This window comes from Syngnathoides biaculeatus, chromosome 6, assembly GCF_019802595.1.
Source record: "Syngnathoides biaculeatus isolate LvHL_M chromosome 6, ASM1980259v1, whole genome shotgun sequence".
Classification (NCBI taxonomy): Eukaryota; Metazoa; Chordata; class Actinopteri; order Syngnathiformes; family Syngnathidae; genus Syngnathoides; species Syngnathoides biaculeatus.
Genome location: NC_084645.1, coordinates 23986073 through 24010710, shown reverse-complemented (window position 1 = coordinate 24010710; position 24638 = coordinate 23986073). Strand labels below are relative to the sequence as shown.

General features: G+C 42.8%; 1 protein-coding gene across 1 annotated transcript; it reads left to right on the top strand.

Moving 5' to 3' along the window:
• The first annotated feature begins 334 nt into the window (after positions 1 to 334).
• ireb2 (iron-responsive element binding protein 2) lies at positions 335 to 21651 on the top strand. The gene is given in 22 exon segments (XM_061823571.1): positions 335 to 441; positions 5557 to 5646; positions 5739 to 5904; positions 8873 to 9010; positions 9133 to 9360; positions 10527 to 10596; positions 10699 to 10882; positions 11884 to 12023; positions 12103 to 12274; positions 12361 to 12461; positions 13712 to 13796; positions 13799 to 13827; positions 13905 to 14064; positions 14143 to 14278; positions 15522 to 15606; positions 15700 to 15981; positions 18043 to 18147; positions 18229 to 18371; positions 18604 to 18751; positions 19469 to 19591; positions 20927 to 21112; positions 21184 to 21651. Coding segments are annotated over 22 exon segments (2907 nt in total). The 5' UTR covers positions 335 to 416; the 3' UTR covers positions 21295 to 21651.
• Positions 21652 to 24638: the final 2987 nt, after the last annotated feature.

Sequence of the window (24638 nt, the reverse complement as noted above, 5' to 3'; positions counted from 1 at the left end):
GTTTCCTCCGGGCACTCCAGTTCCCCCCCCCCCATCCCAAAAACACACAAAATTAATTGGACACTAAATTGCCAGTAGGTGTGATTTTGACTCCGGGTGTTTGTCTCGATGTGCCCCGGGATTGGCTGGTGACCGGTTCAGGGTGTACCTGGCCGCCTGCCCGTTGACGGCTAAGATAGGCTCCAGCACTCCCCGCGAACCTTGTGAGGATACGCGGCAAAGAAAATGGATGGATGCGATTGACATTTTTTCGTGCGCTTTTATTATGACGAGGCGTCGTTTCCTATTCGGCTTTTACTCTGAAGGCGACAGCTCGGTGGGGCGTGACCTTTTCCTACTCAGCCGCCCTCTGATTGGTCCGCTCGGTGTCGCCACCAGGATCGCCAGGACGAGTCGTGATGATTTCATAAGTCATCATGGCGCTCACGTCGGCGGCCGAAGGTAAAGAAGAATCTTCTTGTTCTTCTCAGTCGGCGTCACCTTCTCGGTCTACCGCGCGGCGCCAGTTTCACGTTTTGCACGAAACGCGAGTGCGCCTCTGGTTACGGTTATCAACGAGTGAAACGCCGCAGCCGGCTTGGTGGTAGTCATACCGAGAAACGAAAATGGTTGAAATTCGCCAGTACTGGTACCCACGCTTAACATCACTCTAACTTAGTTCGCTACGTATGTGTGGAGTAATTAACTCGTCGTATGCTTTTTTTTTTTTTTTTTTAAAGGGATATTTTATCGGCGCCGACACTCGTTCAACCAGTTGTGCGATAAGTAGTTAGCGAATGGACAGATGATGATAAGGCCAGTCAGCTTTCTCTCCGCTGCCGAAAGTGAATGTTGTCAACCGGGGGGGGGGGTCTTTTCATATTGTCGTCGTCAATTAGTAAGTCACGATGATCTCCCCCCCCCCCCCCACACACACACTAAATTTGCTTTTTGAAAAAAATTAAAATGCAGTCACATGGTGCAAAACAAATGTTGTTCCCCTCCCCTTAGGATTTGCTTTGTTTCTTAGCTTTCACCGCCCCCATGAAATGATCTTCCGCCAGCCATAAATTTCCATCAATTTACATAAAATTGACATTTAGATTTTTTTTATCTTGATCTTTAATATGGTAATAAGTGTTTCCTCTCGGGGGGAGGAGGGTGGGTGTGAATCCCGTTTTGTCAACAGGTATGTAAACACTTTATTACCATTTCCAAATAAAAAAAAAAAAACATAATCGAAATGAATGGATCAGCTGGTGCTTAGATGTTTCAAGTATTTAGTCATTTTAATTTTTGTTGTTGTCAATGCGCAATATAAGTGATTCTCAAAATGTATACACAAAATAAAAAAGTGTGACACACTCCAGGGTTCACATTTGCTATATGTGAATAGAATTTTTTTTTTTCAACTCTAAATTATGTCTTTAATCGTGGCCAGCGTCCCATTTTTGGGATGTCATGATTTTCACGCATTATATCCTTCAGTATATCAAAATATTTAAGTGTTTTAATCTGAAGCCATAATTTGGTATCGGGAGAGGATAAGTCATCGGTCAGAAGTTAGTAGTTAGATTTTTGGGATGAGATTATAAATGAGTAAAGTTGTCGTATAACTTAACCATAAACGAAAAATAAGTGTTATTTCCTTGATTGTGGCCTGTTGGGAGACTTTTATCTCAATAAGGCAAAAAAATTGCCACCCTGCCCATGAATGGGTTAATCTTTCCCTTTTGGCAAAAAACATAATTTTTTTTTATGGTGTACATAATAATTTCAAGTTCACTGCGAACTAGTTAAAGTCTCTTTCAGATCGTAAACTGAAAACAGCAGTGTAGAATATGTATAATAAATTAAAATGTGAAATAAAATTAAATAAAATAAGCACTTTACTTTAAAGGCCTCCATTACAAATCAATTAAACAAAACAATGGATGATAAAAGAATTGATATTCTTTTGCCCTTGCTGCTCTTTTCTCAAATAATGCTCAGTGTGTTTTATTCAAGTAGAATTTTCAAATACCTTTTGAAACGTTGGCGTCATTTTGATGCCTTGACTTGCCCTTATGAGCATATTGGTGAATACTTTTGCGTTAAGTTTTCAGTTGATTAGCGTAGGGGGCAGGTGTGTCCAAAACATTTTTTGTTGCGGACCATGTTGTAGTTCTGAGTTCCCCTCAGAGGGCATTTTTGACTGTGAAACCATAGACATATTTAATGACCTGCTATTATTACATATATGCAACAAATACTGCAGATGCATAACCAATTCTGAAATCAGAAATCTAGGATTCAGTTATTGTAAAAACAAAACCAAAAAAAGGGCGATTGGTAACAAAAACAAAGTCAACATTATTTATTACATATAACAATTTAAAAATTTCGGTACAGATTTTAGCAAGGATCGCGGGATTTGAAAAACACGATTTGCTTCCGTGGGCCACATAAAACGATGTGGGGGACCGAATGAGTCCCCGGGCCTTGAGTTTGACACCTGTGGCACCCATTTTCCGATTTTTAAAAATCTCAGGTTGTCCTTCTAACCGGTCTTAGCATTTTGACAGACATTTAAAAAAAAAAAATTGGGGGGGGGGGGTCTCTCGTCGTACTGCTAGTAACAGATGCATCGGTCAATTGGTCGTGTCAGTCGAGCAGATAGAATATTTAAAGTTAGAAGGAACAACACTACTTTCTATCTCCTTTCTTGTGTCGACTGGGAATTTCTACAGGTGAGGCAAGGTGATCTTGAAAATATTTGCCGCTCGGAAGCACATACCTCGGGTCAAATGCTGCTTTTGGACCGTGCAAACGTGCGCCACATCTTTGGCAATGTTCCTCGCAGTTGGCTTTGTGATTTCCTTCTACTGCTTTTTGTGGAAATGTTTTATAATGGTGATGCATAAAAGACTCTCGAGGTATGTTGAGTGTTCACATTGTTGGTTTGGAATGGACGAGTGAACGTGTTTGTCGGAAATAAAAAGCAAAAGCCGTCAGTGTTGCATCACTGTGTTAACAAATTACACTCACCGAGTGTAGTTTTATTGTATGTAATACCACATTTCCTTCTGAGGGACATGTTATATTGCAGATATTTCTACCTGTAAATACTGGACTCCTGGTCCGATACCTCAGCAATGCATTAAGTTAAGTTCCGTATTTTCCGCACTTTAAGGCGCACCTAAAAGCCTTTAATTTTCTCAAAAGCCGACAGTGCGCCTTATAATCCGGTGCGCCTAATATACGGATCAATATTGAGCCTTTAGTGCAGCTCCATCTAATGCAGGAGTGTCAAACTCATTCTTGTCACGGGCCAGATTGTAGTTACGGTTTCCCTCAGAGGGCCGTTATGACTGTGAAACGGTAAAATTGTTTAATTGCCTCATCATATGTACACATGAAATTTATGAACTGGTTTTGGAATCAGAAATCAAGGGTAATGGGTTTTTCAACTCTTGTTCATGTTTGGTAAATGTTTTGTAATATCTCAGTGTTATCATTTATGATCTCACAATTTGAAATTGTAGTACAGATATTCACAAGAATCATGGAATGTGACACACTTGATTTGCCTTCGCGGGCCACATAAAGCCACGAGGAGGGCCGGATCTGGCCCCTGGGCCTTGAGTTTCACATCTGTGATCTTATGGATGCATAACGTCACCCCAGGCTCGACTGTAACGTCTATTCTATGTGCATTATAACGCGGTGCGCCTTATGTATGAAAAAAAAAAAGTTTTCAAATAGGCCATTCATTGAAGGTGCGCCTTATAGTGCGGAAAATACGGTAATTTATATGCTTTGCACGATCGGGATTTTTGTGGCTGTGAGTTTAAAAAAAAGATCACCGATCCGTTCACAAGATGGAGCAATGAGTCTATTTAAATGTCCTGTTCCTTCACTGTTTATATTTGTGTGGTTAATTGTGCAAAAATATGTATTTTCAATAAATACTGTATCTATGGTCATCTATTTCTGCCAGTGCGGCATAGTAACTGGCAGAACAAATTGATGGTCTTCTATTTGATGGCAATTAGTACATACAGCGGTTAATGTATGTAGTTTTTGTAACTTGTTTTGTTTGTTGGCGTTGTGTCAGATTTTTCCATTTTAAAGTATGCGCCTTGGCTCCAAATAGGTTGGAATTCGTTACTCTGGTCAGAACGCAGCATGTTTACACACAACCACAAGTGCTAGCACTAGCTTCCTAGCCCATATAATATTTTGTTGCACGCTTGCAAGCCGTTTCGTATGAAAAATTATCTGGCCGTACCCCAAGCAAGCCTTACACGAATGTCCTTCCCTGTCCTGAGCAGCGGTGACCACCAACACACATTTAACCCCCCCCGACCCCCCTATTTGGTTCTTCCAATACTGTCTGTGCAACCCACCCGTGTTCTCATCCTCACGGTAAAAAGTTTACTTATATGGAAGTAAATATGTGCCACCAGGATTTGAATTTGAAATGCCACAGAAAACAGAATTTGAAATGTTAAGTGATCACATTTTCAATAGTTGCTACAATTCACTGTCTGAAATTCAACTGGCTATAATTTGCTGTCTAAAATTCACCGTCTGTGCCCCCAGGCAGGGTCACTTCAGGTCAGAACCGAACAGCCTGCCAATCCAGTTCCGCTTTCTTAGTATGTGACGTCACGTGACCAAGAAAGCGGATCTGCGATTGGCTGGGTGTTCGGTTCTATCCTGAAGTCACCCTGCCTGCTGGCACAGACGGTGAATTTCAGACAGCGGACTGGAGCCGGTTGAATGGGAAGACGAGATTTTATTCCAGGAGTCTCACATCGTGCCGTTGTGAAAGAGCAAACCAAACGCGTCTGGTAGTCTGATCCGCGCGTTACGTGTCCTCTCATCTCAGCTGTCTTGCGTTTATCATGGCGTTGACGTGTTTTTTTTAAATAACTTTATTGGCTGTCTTGATTGAACTTTACAGTTCTATGCCAAAAGACAAAAACTCCCTATTTAAATAAGAGTATATACAAATAAACTAGCTTTTGCATTCACATGTACTGTGCACAACGCAGAATAAATATCTTTTGCGGATTGATATCATTGATCGGATTTTGAAGCCAATCAGCATACAATGGATATTACTGGCAGATTCCGATCAGGTCGAATAAGGTTGGCGTAAAATCTGGTAATTGTATTTTTTTTTTTTTCATTTGAGGAAAAGTATCCCAACGTGATACCCTTTTTTTGTTTTTGTATGGATCTTAGTCTAGTGCAGCAGTACAGTGTACGTTTCTTTGTAAACTGACCAGCGTGATGTCTTGCTGCGACGTCAGTGAGTCTTGCCAAAATGGACTTTCTCATCTTTCCATTTTAAACAGCGGCGGACGTTCGTCCCGTGACAAATGAAATGATCGAGCAGTGAGCACGTATTTAATAATATCCTGTAAGAAAAGACACTTTAGTTCGTTCAACATCAGGCGGCTTTTATTGACTCATCTGCGTAGAGCAACCTATTTTGAGTCAAAGCAGTTTTAAGGGGGAATGCCAATTAATTTCATAATCACATCCATCCGTTTTCTACAGTTTTCTCCATTTTTGTTCTCACCACAGAGCACCCTTATCACCATTTAATCGACCAACTCTCAGACGACGGAAACCTCAAGTTCTTTAACCCTCACAAATTAAACGATCCGAGATATGGTGAGTCCAGACCAGAAAAAAAAATATATATATTAACAGATGATTTAAAAAGATTGCCCTTCAAGCGTGTTTTTTTTTTCCGCTCCCCCAAGTCAAGCTGCCTCTGTCCATCCGCGTCTTGCTGGAGGCGGTGATCCGAAACTGCGATGACTTTTACGTCACGCGGGAAGACGTGCAGAACATTTTGGACTGGGAAAAACAGCAGGCTTCGGCCGAGGTGCCCTTCTCGCCAGCGCGGGTCCTCCTGCAGGACTTCACGTGAGTTCACTTCCTCAATATGTTAAAGGAGACATATTATTTATTGTTCTCACAATTTTAACCCTTACATACAGTTTGGGTCATTCTTTTATACAGTTTTTGTTTACACTGAGGGTGTTCTGGTTGGAATTGGGCCCGTGTCTTCCAAATTGGATTTTGGATTTCCCAGTACAACGGTGCCTTGAGATAGGGGTTTAAGTCCTCCCATGACCACTCATATTCCAAATTATTTTTCCACATTGAAATAAATGGAAATAGGATTAATCTTTTTCAGCCCCTTATTAAAGCCCAATAATTTTTTTGTAATGTATTTTTAAGGAAAGCAGCTCTTTCCAATACTGTACATTACCAAAAAAAGCTTACTAGAAATGATTAATAAAGAAATATTTAAATGAGATTGGAATAAATGGCACAACTCAGTCAGCTGCAATAATGTCAGGCGTTTTTCACGGAAGAAAAAGAATGTATGCCTGTGCGTATTTTTCTATCCTGTCTACAGAGTTAAAGCACCGTGACACCGATGCTATCCGTTAGCGCTCTTCATAAATTCGAGTCTGCCCAGAAAAAAAATGCCCAATGAGAATTTTTGGATTTGAATCACGAAAAATCAAAGAATCACTTTTTACTTATTTTGTTCATTGAAGAAATGCAACTGTTGCCATGCCTTAGTTATTAAAAAAAATAATAAAAACTATACCACTATGTTTGGATTGTAGCTGTTTCTATGGGCGACGCCATTTTGAGTTACTGCGAATGGTTTCTAAGCATCCTTAGCGGGGACCCATCCTGCCCGTTATGTAGTTAGCATGACGTCTGCTTCTGCTTCAACGAAATTATTGATGGATTTTCACAAAAAAGCTTCGGCCCCTGAATGGAAACACTTGAGTTTTCGTCGTAAAGGCTAACCCGACGAAATTGACTGCCGTAATTTTCCGGCCTGCAAGCTAAACGTTTTTCACACGCTTTCAACCCTGGAATTTATGCGGTGATTAGCACGGCGCTAACGTTAGCACACCCGGTTATAAGTGCAGCGCTAGCGTTAAACTCTTTCTGGGTGCCGAGGCTTATAACCAGGTGCACTTTGTAGGCCGGCAATTACGGTAGTTGGAAAAAAAAACGGTATCCAAAATGAGTGACCAAGAACATGTTGGTTGGTAAATGTACTGTTCGTCTTTTACAGATAAGAGCATGACACACACATCAGCACTGACAACATTCAGTCATTCATAGTACTTATATATTTATGTTTCTGTTGCATGCAAAATTTCATTCAAATATGCGTCGAGTGTGGCAGACACACATGCACACAGAAACAAATCAGCCACGTTTTAGATTCGGCCACTGGAAGATCGGCATTGCTATTTTATGATGACAAAAGCGGGTTTCCAGAAATAAAATAAACCAAACTTTCATAGTTTTATTGTCAGTTTCAATACAAATAGCGAGTCGGGATTTAGAGTGACAGTCCGAGGCGTCGTTAGCATTCCGTGGCTTTGCGTTCGTTACCATGATATTGAGCAGACTTTCCCAAGGTGAATTTGTGTGGTTGTTTTAAACACACACTGTGTTTCTATGTTTTGTGTTGTAGTTACAACAAACTTCAAGAACTTGAACCCTCTTTTTTTTTTGTTGTTGTTGAAGAAATGTTCTCGTGTAGGTAGTTGGCTTCACTATATCCCAAGTTTTTGTGGTTGCAATTCAAAATAAAACATCGGCCAAATGACTGCTTGCATAACAGAAAAAAATTGTGCCACTAGTATCACAATCAAGGAAAATGGTAGGAATTTTGAAACAAAATTACTTATACATAGTGTATATTGGTTATGGGACAGTGGAAACAGTATTCAAAAAGGAGCTTGAAACATTCCAAAAGACCGTCTGTGGTCCCAGAACAATTGCACAGGTTCCCGTAGAAACATGTACCCATTGGCCCGTGAAGGGTCTTGGGAAGAATCAAGAAACTGTGAAAGAGCAAAACAGCACCAGAACCATCGGAAATACCAAACTTAATGAACAGCAGATGGGGGAGAAACTTACTTTGGCAGTTATTGTGCAAACTAGCCCCATTCTTACATCAGAGTGCGGTGGCAGGTCAGAACAACTGCTTTGCAAACACATTTTTTGAAAATAGTCAAGTAAAGGTAAGAAGTACCCTAATTTACGGCCTACCGAGCGCACCTGATTATAAGCCTCGCCCAGTACATTTGTAAAGGAAATACCATTTGGTACATACATAAGGCGCACCTGTGTAAAAGCCGCAGGCGCCCACATTGAAACACGAGATATTTACAAAGAAAGATGGTACACAGAAAGAGTTTTCAAAGTTTTAATACCTTAGCATAGCTTAACATAGCGACAACACAGTAGCTTCAACAGGGCTGGTAAAAAAAAAAACATACTGGTAAAAAAAACAAAAAACAGCCACGGGAGCTACACAGTGGCAACACGGTAGCACAGCACTAACAGGACCGGTTAAAAAAAATATATACCTAAATCACTGAGACGCGGCAGCAACACGCTAGCGTGACACTACCGCTAGTAGGGCGCAAACAAGGACAGTAAAAAATAAAACATCCCGGTAAAAATCACTGAGACACGGCAGTAACACGCTAGCACAGCGCTAATGATAGCGCAGCGCTAACAGGGATGGTAAAAAAAAAAACATACCGGTAAAAATCACTGCAACATGGCAGTAACACAGCAGCAACACGCTAGCACAACGCTAATGCTAGCGGAGCGCTAGCAAGGCCGGTTAGAAAAAAAAACATACCGGTAAAATCCACCTCCTCGGCAGATATATTCCACCGGTCTCACTCTTACCCTTTTTGCTCGAGTGCCCTCTTGCGGCTTATAGGCGGGAAATTGCGGTCATAAGTAAAACGTTAACTTACTTGACACTGACTTCACACTTCCGGTGAAAGTAATTCAGAAATCTGGTATATTTTTTTCTTCTTCTTTCCGCCACTAGTGGGATCCCTGCCATGGTGGACCTGGCAGCCATGAGGGACGCCGTGGTCAAACATGGAGTGGACCCCAGCCTGGTGAACCCCAAATGCCCCACAGACCTCATTGTAGACCACTGCCTGCAAATTGACTACAGCAAATGGTGGGCGTGCGCTCACATCACACTCTTGTTCTACCGTTCTACAACAGATATACTGCAAATCTGAATTTGTCGCCATTTTGTTTTGGGAGCTAGCGTGTTTTTTGCGTCATTGTGCCCGACAGCGCCATACAGAACGCCCCAAACCCGGGCGGAGGGGACGGCGGTGCCCGGCCGGCCCCCTCCAAGCCTCTTCCGCGAGGGGGCTCCCACTGCGCGGGCCAGCGGGGTTCCTGCAGGAAAGTGGCCTGCAACGACCCCTCTTCGCCATCGGCGGGGCGACCTCACGCCTCGGTGCAGCAGATCGAGAACACGCCGCTCCTCTGCCCCTTCCACCTCAAACCGGTCTCTGAGTGAGTGGGCTCGAGTACCTTGTCATACACTACTATGCATACACTAGTACCTTGATTTAAAAACTCAATTTGCTTCATTGGCATGCTTGTATTTCAAAACAGTTGTATCTCAAATTATTTTTCCCCATTGAAATAAATGGAAATGCCATTCATCCGTTCCAGTGCCTTATGAAACCCTTTTTTTAAATTTGCAATTTTATATTTGAGTAAAAAAACATACAGCACTAAAATAATTAAAGTGAAGAAGTAAACTGTTTTTTTGCTTTTATTATTTCATGCAGTCATTATGATAGCCCCTGCTAGTGTGTGGGAAATAGCCTGGGATTTATGCCTATATTTTTATCTTATTTACTAGAGTAATTTTAGTTGTTATCATATGTCTGTCAATATTGTTTAGTCTGTATGCGTGTGATGTGTTCAGATCTTTGTTGCTTAAAGGGTAAAGGGCAGAGCAACATGGATGCTAGTGTCTGTTAGCATTAGATTCGCTGGAAAGCATTGGCCTCACAGTTCTGAGGTCCCGGGTTCAATCCCGGCCCCGCCTGTGTGGAGTTTGCATATTCTCCCCGTGCCTGCGTGGATTTTCCTCCGGTTTCCTTCCGCATCCCAAAAACATGCAACATTAATTGGACACTAAATTGCCCCTAGGTGTGATTGTGAGTGTGTATTGTGCCTTGCAATTGGCTGGCGACCAGTTTAGGGTGTACCCCGCCTCCTGCCCGATGACTGCCGGGATAGGCTCCAGCACTCCCCGCGACCCTTGTGAGGATAAGTGGTTAAGAAAACGGATGGATGGACTGTTATTGAAGTAATGTTGCATTTGCTTAAATCCACACTTTGTTCTGCAGTATGTTTTCGACTTCAACTCGGAGTGGCAATACAAACGTCTTGGCCTTTTATAATATTTTCATAATTTTTTTGTCTCTTGACAATGGATCAGCGCATTTCTCGAAAGTCGAGGTACCATTGTATTGGTTAGGCTTTTGGGTGAAATTTCAGGATGAACTTGAAATGCGATAGAATCTTTTCAGGTGACTTTAATTTGACCTTGTGTCAATTTTTGAATGCACATGGCCAACGGTTCAATATTTCAGTACTTTATGAACTTGCTTTTCTTTATGAAGGAGCAGAATAGGAAATGTGAATTTAAGTATCTTCCTCCGCAGAGCCGATACGTCAGTGAAGAATCAGGAAATGGAGTTAAGCAGAAACAAAGAAAGACTTCAGTTCTTTAAGGTACAGCGTGAAGTCCGACCGTCCTGAAGCAGAATAAGTTCCCCTTAGCAACGGTCCGAATGTTTTTATTTATTTATTTATTTATTTATTTTTTTTACACAGTGGTGCTCAAAAGCCTTCAAGGACGTGAACGTGATTCCTCCGGACGTCGGGACCGTCCACCAAGTTAATCTGGAGTACCTGTCCCGAGTGATCCAGGTTCGCGATGGGTTGGTGTACCCGGACAGCGTGGTGGGCACCGACTCGCACACTACGATGATCAACGGCCTGGGCATCCTGGGCTGGGGTACGACGCCGCCGCCTTCTTGTCCTTTGGTTTTGTGGTGTGACTGAGCTCAGTGTCTATTTCTAACATTTGAAATTTACTTTTGGGCTCTATGATATTTTTGTTGGACTCCTAAAGTTATGCATACTACTAGAATTTGGTGAAAATTATTATCTACTGGATCCACATATCCAATGCCAACCCTCCCAGTTGTCGTGGCTATTGGACTGACTTTGCCATCACTGGAATTGATTAATTAATTAAGTTTGAAACTTGTTTCAGAATAGCTGTATACATTTCTGTTCAAAATATTAGCCGTGTGGTTAAAAAATGTGAGAAAAGCTCAAAATCGCAATTGTATATATTTTTTTTAATGCATTGGGAACATTTGCCATTAAATAAATAAATAGCAAATAAATACCATTAAATAAATTAATGACAAATCAATGAATAAAATAAATGAATAAATTTTAAAAAATGAGGGGGGGGGGGAAATATGATAGAAAATAAAGCAACATTGATGCCGGTGTGACGGTCTGAGCGCTCCCGGTGCTGCAAAGTCTCTTTGTGACTAATGCTTATGCGCTTTATTTTTTGTAAACTTGCGGCCAGGCTGAAACATCCCCATCCATATTTCAACATGTGCCATTCGACGTCTTGTCGCCGAGTGTTCATGTTCGCTACGGACGTCTCAGAAAGAAGAACACAGCGGACGTACATATATGTGTATATCTTTTTTTATCAACTTTTGTGTTAGGGTTAGGTTATAATGTATGCGAGCTCCCTCTATGTAGAAGAAGGGGAACTATGAGACCAGGAGATTTCCCAGTAAGCATCTGCTACGTACCCAGAGTTCCCCCGTTAGTAACGCATGCACGTTCATCACAAGGAGACTTTTCAGCACGGGGGAGCGCTCAGACCGTCACACCGGGCATTTTTCAGTACATGGAGAAGTCCTACGCTGTAGCCGAAATCCGTACAGTAGCGTCCTTTCAAATCTCGCTACCTTCGCCGCCCGTCAGGTGTCGGTGGGATCGAGTCCGAAGCGGTGATGTTGGGCCAGCCGGTGTCGCTGACCCTTCCTCAGGTGGTGGGCTGCAAACTGGTGGGCTCCATCAACCCTCTGAGCACTTCGATAGACGTCGTCCTCGGCATCACCAAAGTATGGCGCTCGGCTCTTGCGGTTTTCATTCTCGTACGCGCACGCGCGTACTCATTCACGCTTTGCGTTTGTTTTGCAGCACTTGCGCCAAGCCGGCATCGCCGGTAGGTTTGTGGAGTTTTTCGGACCCGGCGTGTCGCATCTCTCTGCTCCCGACCGGACCACAATCGCCAACATGTGCCCCGAGTACAACGCCACCGTCAGCTTCTTCCCCGTCGACCAGGTCACCATTAAGCACTTTAAAAAGACACGTGAGTATTCGTCTTTTTTTCACCCCCAAGAACTTTACGTTTGATCGCTTTCCGGGTTTGACACTTTCTCATCCGTTTGTTTCCAGACTTTTCCCAGGAAAAGCTCAAGTTACTAGAGTCTTACCTGAAGGCTGTAAAGCTCTTCAGAAGCTACGAGGACCCTACGGAAGACCCCCAGTATTCCGAGGTAACCACAAAGATGGACCTAATTGAGGTGTTCCCCAAAAAATTGAAGTGTAACATTATGAACTGTTTCAATATTAACACTGTGCTTGAATATTGCTGAGTTAAATACATTAAAGCGATAATGGTTTTGTTATTATTGAAAAGGGAAGTTTAATAAAGATGATACCAAAACAAACGTTTGAAAGCAAAAACTCCCAAATGCATATGTATTGGACTTCAAGGTTAAAGGTCATGAAATGCATGATTTTTAGTATGTTATTAATGAAAAAACGGCAGCCGGTATGGACCCATCGGTTTTTTCACCACAAAACATGATTTTGACGTATATGGCTTTTTGTAACTCCCGCCATGAAAATCCTCTCAGGGGATTTGTTTTCCAGAAGAAGCAAGAAATGACATACAAGGCAGTAGCGCACTCAAGCGGACTCTTTTGTTTCTATTAGTTTTAGCTGCTGGAAGGTAGCTTGTAGTTCCTTCGTGTTAGCCAAAATGCCGGCTCGTTGTATTGCTGGACATTGCTCGAATTCTCGGGAGGATGAATTCACTTTTCTTACTTTTCCAAAAGACTCGGTTCTATGTGTAAAATGGGTGCAAAGGACGAGAGCTTCGTGGGTTCCAAATGACAGGTAGGTGTGTATCGTACGTCATCGTCGCTCGCGGAAGTGGACCGGGCGGGGAGGTGGTTTGGCCGTGATCCGCATATCATCTAAATATGGCGCGAAACGATAGGGTAATATTGCCCCGGTCACTTCACTCGGTTGTTCTCTTTTTCGAAAAGAGCTTCCGTGTCAGAAGGGGTGTCGGAAAAATGCGAATATCTCTGTTGGTCATCTCGCATAGTAGCGTGTTTTCAATAGCGAATCTCCCGGTGTGACGTCACGGGCAGAAGATGCAGCCAATGTGGCGACCACTCGGATGTCGAATGAGACTTCCGCAACTTTGCGCATGGATGACGCTCTCTCCGCTCATATTTATTTTTTCGCAAGTGAATAATGTTGTATGTCTTTTTCGTTACAAGATCTGTTTTAGAATGTGGATAGGCGTGAAACTTGACTTTTAAATATAAATGAACTCCATGTAATAAATGTACAGTACTTGTTTGAAAACCGTTTTAGCCACCGCAAAATAGTGTAAACATTTCATTCAGTGAGTACCGCAATGCCCGAGGTAAATCAACTCAAAAGGCCTCGTGTTGAAATATTCTTGAAATTCTCTCGCAGTTCACATTTTGCCCTCTGCGTTTGGGCGCAGGTGATCGAAATCAACCTGAGCTCCATGGTGCCGCACGTCAGCGGGCCCAAGAGGCCGCAGGACCGCGTGGCCGTCTGCGGCATGAAGAGGGCTTTCAGAGTTGCCTCGACGAGAAGGTAAAAACCCTCGCGCCGCCGTCGCCGTGACGATATCATTTCGTCTGACATCGCCCCGCTTGCCGCTCGACCCTCAGTTGGGCCCCAGAGGCTTCAATATCTCCAAGGACAAGCAGGACGTCCGGGTTCCCTTCCTACACGCCGGTCAGGAGTACCAGCTAGGCCACGGCTCGGTGGTCATCGCCGCGGTGATCAGCTGCACCAACAACTGCAACCCCTCCGTCATGCTGACGGCAGGTAAGCGGCCCGGGAGCGACCAGAACGGGACCCTCCCTGACTTAACGCAAGGGGCTAACGTCGGCACGCCCGCGACAGGCTTGCTGGCCAAGAAAGCCGTGGAGGCCGGGCTCGCGGTCAAGCCGTACATCCGCACCAGCCTGGCGCCGGGAAGCGGCATGGTCACGCACTACCTCAACACCAGCGGGGTCCTGCCGTACTTCAGCCAGTTGGGGTAAGGAATCCTCAAACTTGTGGTACGGGAGGACCGTGGTGCCATGAACTCGTTTGCGCGGAAGCTGAGGAAGAAGGCGCGTTTGATATCGTGGTGCCGTGACGTGTAAGTTGAATCTGTTTCCGGACCACCCCGCTCGTAATGGAAAGCACTCTTATCCAAAATCATCTTTTCACATTGAAATGAACGGAAATGCCATTAATCAGTTCGAGGACCGTAAAAGCAGAAAAAAAATGTTTCCACCGTTTGTAATCATACAAATCTTAGTGTTGTGCACTCTGAAAGCTTACAATAACTAGATTAATGAAAGAAAATGTAAAGAAGTAGACACGTTGCACATCATGATTTCATGATTCAATGCGCATTGATAAGGTGCCGCCCCTTATGACCACACGGGGGCAGTATAAAACTCTTCTAAGGTTAGTACTGTCATTTCTGGCCTCTGAGCCATGACTTTTTTTTTTTGCACACTTTCAACGCTGCGGTTTATGGGACGATGCGGCTAATTTGTGCATTTTTTTCTAACGGCCGCAAGGGGGCACTCGAACGGAAAAGGTAAGAGTGAGACCGGTGGAATATATGTGCCGAGGAAGTGACTTTTACCGGTCCAGCGCTGCGCTAGCGTGTTACTGCTGCGTCTCGGTGATTTTTACCAGTATGTTTTTTTTTAACTGGCCCTGTTAGCGTGGCGTTGTTAGCATTAGTGCGGCACTAGGGTCAAACTATCTTTGTAAATATCTTGTGTTTCAATGTGGGCGCTTGCGGCTTTTACACTGGTGTGGCTTATGTGCTGTATGTACCAAATGGTATTTCCTTTACAAATGTACCGGGTGAGGCTTATAACTAGGTGCGCTCTCTAGGTCGGGAATTACGGTAGGTTGTTTTTGCAGAGAAAAGACAATATGTGTCTGTGAGTGGTCTTTATATTGTCTGTCTACATGTGTTGCTACAACGCCAGCGTTAAAATATCGATTGTCTAATTCTCTTTTTTTTTTTTTTTTTTTTTTTTAAGTTTTACAGTAAACAACTGTGATTGACATTAAACAGTTTCATATATTACAAACTATTAACTAAAATTACTATTGCGTTAGCGTGTGTTAGTAATTGACAGTGGCAAGCTTTGATTTTTCGCGAGCGAGATTGACATTACGTCGCCGCTCTGGGAACAGATCTCGTTTCGTAAACATAAACCGGCGATCCCCCGTAACGGGAATTTGGTGTTTATTTCTATTTTGCATTCCAGATTTGAGGTGATTGGCTACGGCTGCGCCACCTGTGTCGGAAACACGGCCCCCTTGCCTGAAAGTGTTGTGGACGCAATCAAACAGGTGACATTTTTTATTTTTCCCCCCTCCTTGAATCAAATGGAGGATAAGTGTTGTGTTTTTGAAAATTCACGGCATCGCGGACGTCTATTCCAGGGCGACTTGGTGGCGTGCGGCGTCCTTTCCGGCAACAGGCACTTCGAGGGCCGCCTGTGCGACTGCGTACGGGCCAACTACCTGGCCTCGCCGCCCTTCGTGGTGGCGTACGCGATCGCGGGCACCGTGGGCATCGACTTTGACAAAGAGCCTTTGGGCGTGACCTCAGCCGGGAAGGAGTTGTACCTTCGCGACGTTTGGCCGTCCAGGGAGGAGGTGCAACGGACGGAGGAGGACGCCGTCATCTCTTCCGTCTTTAAGGACCTCAAGGCGAGGATGGAGGTGAGGACGCACGGGCGCCACACACATCTGCTGCGTTTCCAAGAACAAAAAAGCATCGCTTAATAGTCGGGTTCTGTGATACTACCTTAAAAAAAAATCTTGGGGTTAGGATTAAAAAAAATAAGAATAAACATAGAGAGAGCCACTTTATACTACGGTGGTCGCAGCCATGTAAAAGCCGCGAGACAAAAACATTGAAACCAACATTGAAGCACAAGATATTTACAAAGATACACAGAGAGGGTGGTCAGTGGTTAGAGCATTGGTTTGGTCGACCAGGCTCACGGGGGCCTCCACTCCCCAACAGGGGTTGCGTCAGGAAGGGCATCTGGCGTAAAAACCGTCCCAAACAAAAATGAGCGTTCGTCTGAGATGTCACGCTGTGGCGACCCCTAACGGGACAAGCTGTAAGAAACTTACAGAGAGAGTTTAAGGCTAGCGCTGCACTAACAGGGCCAGACTGGTAAAATTTTTTTTTTTTTTTTTAAATAAAAGCAATTTTTATATTTATTTATTATTTACTTGAAACATTTTTGCATTTATTTATTTATTTTTTATTAAAAAACATACTGGTAAAAATCACTGAGACGCGGCAGTAACACGCTAGCGCCGCATTAACAGGGCCAGACTGGTAACAATTTTTTTTTAATTTAATAAAAGCTATTTTCTTTATTTATTTTTTTTTATTTACTTGAAAAAATGTTTGCATTTATTTATTTTTTTTAAATAAAAAAAACATACTAGTAAAAATCACTGAGACAGGGCAGTAACACACTAGCACCGCATTAACAGGGCCAGACTGGTAAAAAAAAATTTTAATAAAAGCTATTTTCTTTATTTATTTTTTTTTATTTACTTGAAAAAATGTTTGCATTTATTTATTTTTTTTTAAATAAAAAAAACATACTAGTAAAAATGACTGAGACGCGGCAGTAACACACTAGCGCAGCGCTAACAGGGCCAGACTAGTGTGACGGTCTGAGCGCTCCCCCGTGCTGAAAAGTCTCCTTGTGATGAATGCGCATGCATTACTAACAGGGGAACACTAACCCTGTCACACAGGTAAAAGTCACTTCCTCGGCACATATATTCCACCGGTCTCACTCTTACCTTTTCCGCTCGAGTGCCCCCTTGTGGCCGTTAGGAAAAAAAATGCACAAATTAGCTGCATCAGCGCATAAACCGCAGGGTTGAAAGCCTGTGAAAAAAGTCGCGGCTTGTAGGCCGGAAATGACGCTAATTGCTGCGCAGAGAAAGTCAGTTGCCGCATGTGCAGATATAAAGAGGGCAAGAGAATTGAGGGAGGATTGTGAAAATGTCGTGTTTTACAAAATGTGTCTGTAATTAGGATTCTTAACTCATTTTCTGCTGTGGACATTTTTATTTGTCAAATAACCGGTAATTTCCGGCCTACAAGCAGCGACTTTTTTCACGCTTTCAACCCTGCGGTTTATGCGGCGATGGCGTAATTTGTGCATTTTTTTTCCCGAACGGCCGCAAGGGGGCACTCGAGCGAAAAAGGTAAGAATGAGACCGGTGGAATATATGTGCCGAGGAAGTGACTTTTACCGGCCCTTTCTGCGATGTGCCAGCGTTTTGCTGCTGTGTTACTGGCGTGTCTCTGTGGTATTTACTGGTAAGTTTTATTTTAACCGGCCCTGTTAGCGTTAGTGCGGTGCTACATTAGCATTGACTTTGGCGCGGCACTAAGCTTAGCATGGAACTAGCGTTAGCGCTAGTGTTAAACTTTTTTGTACCATCTTTATAAATATCTCGTGCTTCAATGTGGGCACTTGCGGCTTTTACACAGCTCCGGCGTATCATTTTTTCCTTTCGGCTTGTCCCGTCTTTTTGCATCGAAGCCTATCTCGGTACATCGTGGCCGGCCTCGGTTGTTGGAACTGTAATAACAAACAGAAGCCAACAGATGGCAGCGTTGTATCGCCGTGTATATTTTAGATCGGCGCAGCTCTTGAGTTGAAGACAATAACGAGCTGAGGGAACCGTTTTGTGTCGCGTGTTGAAGGGTTAACTAACGGCGTCCAGCCTTCCCGTTTCCAGAAAGGGAGCACGTTCTGGAACAACATGGAGTGCCCCGAGTCCGTCACCTTTCCCTGGGACCCCAAGTCCACGTACATCCGCTCGCCGTCCTTCTTCAGCAAATTAGTAAGTGCGGGACCTCCTAAATCCATACATTTATGAAAACAAAATCAACAAGTTTGACACGTGCTGCGCTCGCGTTGGAAGAGCAAAGAAGTGACGCCCCCTCAGTCCATCGAGAACGCCCACGCCTTGCTGTTCCTCGGCGACAAAGTGACCACCGACCACATCTCGCCCGCGGGCAGCATCGCCCGCGTCAGCGCCGCCGCCAAGTACCTGCTCAGCAAAAGGTGCGCTTACGATCACCGTGGCGATGTACAATAGCAGAAATAATACAGGTGTGTCATCATAAATTGCATGAAACGTTGATTCATCTCTGTACTCCTATATTATAATATAATTACAGTAAACATGTTGTAAAAGGGATAAATTCCTGCCCAATTTCTACATGAAAAGTCATTTTCATTGTTTCCATTGCACATCATTGGTCCACCATATTACCGGATACATATTGCGGCGTAGGCTGACCCCTCGCGAGTTCAACTCTTACGGCTCTCGGCGGGGCAACGACGCCGTGATGACCCGGGGGACGTTCGCCAGCATCAAGCTCCAGAACCGACTGGTGGGCAAAGCGGGCCCCAAGACGCTCCACGTCCCCACGGGCCAAACGGTCAGTTTTTTGTTTTTTTCGCTTGGTCCACTTTTTTTGCTTTTGTCAAAATTGATACAAGACAAAAATGTTTTGGACTTATTCATGTAGCAACTTCTCACCAGTTATTAGTTTGCACTCTTTCAAGGTATTGACTGGGCTTGAACTGCTTTGACGTTCATTCAAAGAAGTAATAACTGGAGAAATTGCAACGTTTGAACATGTTTGACCAGTAGGCTGTTAAATTGAATAGTCCGCAAAGATTAATTTAGAACTGGGGTCACCAACACGGTGCCCGCGGGCAAATGGTAGCCCGCGAGGTTAGTATAAGGCGCCCGAGAGGTATTTTCTAAATATACAACGCGCCACAAATTGTTACTGTTATTTTTGCTTGAAATTCTGAATCTGACTTGCTTACGTGAACGAAAAGTTTAAAATGCCTGTAATGTCATTGACTACAATAAATTAAAACCAAATTATTTCATGTACGTGTAATGAAGTGAGTCTGAAATTTGCCGCAAACGATCGGCGCTCAAGAAGTAGCCGTCGGCCTCAAAAAGCTCGCCCGGCCCTGATGTAGAAGAAGTGCTTTGCCGCCACCTTGTGGTGTGTTCATGCAACAAAGCTTTTCTGGGTGGCGGCATCAATTACTCTCAAATATTTAATATTTGCGGCAGGCTTTGGTCCTTAAACGTCGTGCTCTACTCATTGTTTTGTGAACGTCTCTCTTACACCCAGCTGGACGTGTTCGAGGCGGCCGAGCGCTATCAGAGGGACGGAGTTCCGCTCGTCATCCTGGCCGGGAAGGACTACGGCTCGGGTAGCTCCCGGGATTGGGTGGCCAAAGGACCTTACCTACTGGTACGAAACACTGGGGCCCATGGACACGCCCATGGACGGTCCTGTTGATGCGTTCGCTCAAAAGGAAGATCAGCTGGTAAAGCGGTTGGCCTCACAGTTCTGAGGACCCGGGTTCGATCCCAAAAACACGCAACATTAATTGGACACTCGAAATTGCTCCGAGGTGTGATTGTGAGTGCGAATGGTTGCTTGTCTCGATGTGCCCCGGGATTGGCTGGTGACCAGTTCAGGGTGTACCCGGCCGCCTGCCCGTTGACGGCTGGGATAGGCTCCGGCAGTCCCCGCGACCCTCGTGAGGATAATGGATGGATGGAATTTGAAATGTCATCAAATGGAGATTTTTACATTAAGTAATTGAAGTAGTTTCATGACTATGTTTACAAAAAGCTAACAGGTAATTGTAACTAGATAAAACGCCACAGACGTGCTAATGTTTAGCATCAATAGTTCAAACAAAATGAAGGCGATCCTCATAGGCATATGTTCTTTATTTTTGAAGAAAAATGACAGTGACTGTATCACGCTGCTCCTGGTGGCCACGTTGCGCACATCGCAGGAAGCAGCGCGATGGATAGAATTGCAACATCAAATCATCCATTTTGTTAGCCACTTATCCTCACAAGGGTTGCAGGGAGTGCCTGAGCCTATCCCAGGTGTCAACGGGCAGCAGGCGGTGTACACCCTCAACTGGTTATGAGCCAATCACAGGGCACATAGAGACGAACAGTCGCACTTGACGATCACACCCAGGGGCAATTTAGTCTCTCCAATTCCCATGTTTTTGGGATGTGGGAGAAAACCCACGCAGGCGTGGGGAGAACGTGCAAACTCCACACGATTGAACCCAGGACCTCAGAACTGTGAGGCCAACACATTACCAGCTGAGCCACCATCATTTAAAATGTCATCAAATGTAGATTTTTCACATTACTTTGAATTAGTATTTGAAGTAGTTTCATTACTATAATATTTACAAAAGGCTAACTGGTAATTATAACCAGATAAAACGCCATTGACATGCTAATGTTTAGCATCAATAGTTTGGGGGAAAAAAAGGAAGGTGATACTTACTAACACAGGTGAGGTCGGGATTTGAACCATTGACCTCAGAATTGCGAGGCCAATCCTCTCCAGCTGAACCACCGTGCCGCCGCATTAAATATGGACAGTGACGGTAAAATATGATGTTAGCACTCTACTTTGGAATTTTGACTTTTTTGAAAACGACTTTTAACCCACCGTGACCGGCGCACGGTTCTCGTCCACAACTTCCGGCAAAATTTTGCATATCCATACGTGCCAATATTGGAACTGGTCGAGCATGTCCTCCGCCAGGGCGTCCGCGCCGTCATCGCCGAGAGCTTCGAGCGCCTCCACAGGAAGCAGCTGGTGGGCGCGGGCATCCTGCCCCTGCAGTTCGCGGCCGAGCAAAACGCCGACACGCTGGAGCTCAGCGGCACCGAGAGGTTCAGCGTCGGCCTGCCCCGACGCCTGGCGCCCGGCCAGCGGCTCACCGTCAAGGCAAGGCCGCGCTTCTCCCGCGCGCCACGTTGCGCGGCGCTCGTCCTCCTCACGCCGTCGTTTCCTTGCAGACGAGCGACGGCAAAAGTTTCGCGGCGACGGCGCAGTTGGACGACGACCAGGACGTCCTGCTCCTCCAGCACGGCGGCCTTCTGAGATACGTGGCACGGACCATGCTGTGAAATACCAACGCCGGACTACTTTGTTCGCTCCGTTTTGTCTTCGGACTGCATTTTGCTTCTTCTTAGCCCGACTGAATGAAAAGTCCTCACAAGACACTCTTTTTTTTTTTTGGACTCAAGTTGGCTGGACTTAGTTGGACTTTTGACAGTTAAGTCACCGAAATACTGAGCTACGTCATCACGGATAACTTTTTTTATTTTTTTCCAAGTTTTGTCCATCTTCGTCGACTAAAAATTGTTCCTTCGACCCAACTCGCTGAGTTTTATCCCGCCTCCCCACTGCAACACGCTTTTGTGTTTTTACGTGCGATTTTTATTTTGTGGAATGATTGGATAATAAAGTCATGTCTCCAGTGATATTGTCCTGCTAAATAAGTGATTTTAGCTGCTAAACGTACTCACTAGATATAATTACATTTATGTAATAACACCTGTATTATCTAGTAATAACAAAAAAAAAAAAAACCTACATGAGCGCAAACCACTTGTGTGATAACATAACGGAGGAGTACTGGTGAGTACCCGTGTTAGCAATGATTGAAAAGTTCTTTTGTAATCACATGAACTGATGAGCACTTGTGTAATAACATAACTGATGAGCACATGAAAAATTAAGTTTGACATTTTGTCTCTGTCCAATTCATGGACCTACCCTACGTCTGTAATTATTGTTATTCATTCAGGAAAAAATATTTCACACTACGTTTACAAATTGAGAAGCGCTCATCCTCGATTTAATGTACTGAATAAAACTTTTTTTTCCCCACATATAGAAAAATGGAAGGGGAAAAAAAGGGCCTCGAACAACATTTCTGAATAGTCCTGAAAACAAAATTCAATATTCAACATACTTAACGAACAAACCTTTTCTAATTTTAGCTTTGGGTTATCAGTGAGACAGAAAAAAAATATTCATCTTTTGAAAAAAAATTTGTAATGTTCAAATTTTAAAATTTAATATTTTCAAAATAGTATATGTACTGTGACATTCAAACTGATATATTTTTAAATTTTCCAAAAAAGCTATGTAGGAAAAGTGATTGTAATTCAAATTTGGAATTTTTAATTTCAAAAGTAAAAGTGTAAACTTGTTACATTTAATGCAAAAGATTTACAACTTTCAAAACAAAATGCTCGTCGTCATTATTTTTCCATTAAAAAAAAAATTCCACCGTTCAACAAAAATGACACAGGAGCCTCGTTAACGAAATATCCAAGTGTAAACAGTGCAACTTTTATTTGATTTCTTTTCCAAGGAAATTTGCATGACATGTGCACATTGGTGACATTTTTTTTGTTTTTGCGACGATATCGCTTTTCACTTTGCGCCCGCCGCGGTGAAACATTGCCTTGATTTTTCCTATTCGGTGGAATGTTGTCGTTAAAAGAATTGCATAGCGTAGCGTCCGTCGTGCTTAAATGTCAAAAGTAAAGCTATTGAACATTTTCTTCACTTGATTTTGAGTTCGTGTCTGACTGAATTAGTGATAGATGTGTCGAAACGAAACATTTCTATACAAAAACATTTTAATGTGTAAATTATAGAAACAAATTGCTGCCACACCGAAAAAAAAAAAAGGTTGCCATCACGTTATAACGCGATATGTTTCACATTATAATGAGGTTAGTTACACATTATAATGTGAATCATTTCATGTTATAACAATTCATTTCACATCATAACGTGAAACATTTCACGTTGTGTGAAATTAACAACGTTCTAACGTAATTTATCACATTGTAACGTGATCATGGTACAACCTAATAAGTTGTACGTTATAACCTGAAAAGTTGCACAAAATATGGATTTGTTGACCTTTTTACGGCGTCGCAGTTTACCCGAAGATTGCCTCTTGCGCATGGAGCAAGAACCGGAAGTAATTGCCTTTTGGGGGGTGGGGTGAGGAGAGGTGAAATTTATGGATTTAGTATTTTCTACGTTACAACGTAGAGCATATCATATTATAACATGAAAGTTTCACGTTATAACATGAAATGATTCACATTATAACGGTGTAATTAACCCCATTACAGCGTGAAGCATATGATAGAACACGAAACATCCACATTATAACGTGAAACATATCGCGTATTAACACGATAGCAAGTTTTTTTTTTCTTTGGTGTGGCAGCAATACGCTTCCGTAGTAAATATATTTATACGATGGATATAATTTCAGTGTCAGGATGTTTGAGGATATTATCTGCGACGCACACTTTGATTGTACAGCGAAATTCCTTCTCAACACTTCCATTGTTTCTAACAACATGCTGGTTTTGACATTATTCACGTTATATTATGTCGACAAGTACGAAGGAATATTTGGGCCACGATAAGCCTTATGAAAGTAAACGTGCTGTTATGAGCAAAATGGCAAAAGTACAAGAGCGGGTGGAAAAAAATACTTTGACTACAGTCATAATTTTACAGGGAGAAACCCCCCCCCCCAAAAAAAGAGCAAGCATATTTAATACAGGAAAATAAAGTGTACAATTTAAAAAGATTTTTATGATTATGGTACGTCCTATACATTTTTTGTTCAAACTTTTATTCAGATTTTTTTTAATATAATTTGAAACGAAAAGATAAAGGACATGCACTAAAAAAAAAAAATGTGTTTGCTGCTGAGCAAAGTAAACAAGTAAAAATGAAACGAACATTTTAGGACAAATCCAAACAAAAATGATAAATACTGTTGAAAGGGTTACTTTGAGTTGTTGTTTGAGCGGCCGTGTTTGGAACAATTATTCGCTACTCTTACGATTGACCACATTTTCTACTCGATTCATAATTTTTTGCGATCCTACCGACTTTTTACTCATTTTAGTATCAAGCGATTAATAGAAGAAAAAAAAAAGTGAATCTTTTCAGATTGTTTGTAAAATATGCCGCGAGCCAAGCAGGAGAAATTTATACATTTAAATTATAATGAAATTTGAGTTTATAATAAATGAGTTGTTGTAATTTTATTTCTTTGTAAGTGAACGTGTTACTTTTGTCAGGTTTGTTTTACTGTCATCCAGTAATTTTCGTCATAATTCATGACAATTTATCAAAATTGCTTGGGTGAATAATAGAAGGCAGAAAAATTATGTGCATTATTTTTTGTTTTCTCAGTACGACCCGCCCAGCACTGCAAATATTACCGTCAGTACTTTTGTTGCAACTAGTACGTTCTTAAAAGTTTTGAGTAATAATTTACATTTTATTATAAAGGCAGTAAACGCAAATGCAGATAAATAATCAAAACCTTTTTTGTCCGTAAGGTCGGCCCGTAGCAAAGCAAAAAAAAAAAAAATAGTTTTATGTTAAGTAAATATGGTATGAATAACATTTAATCCGA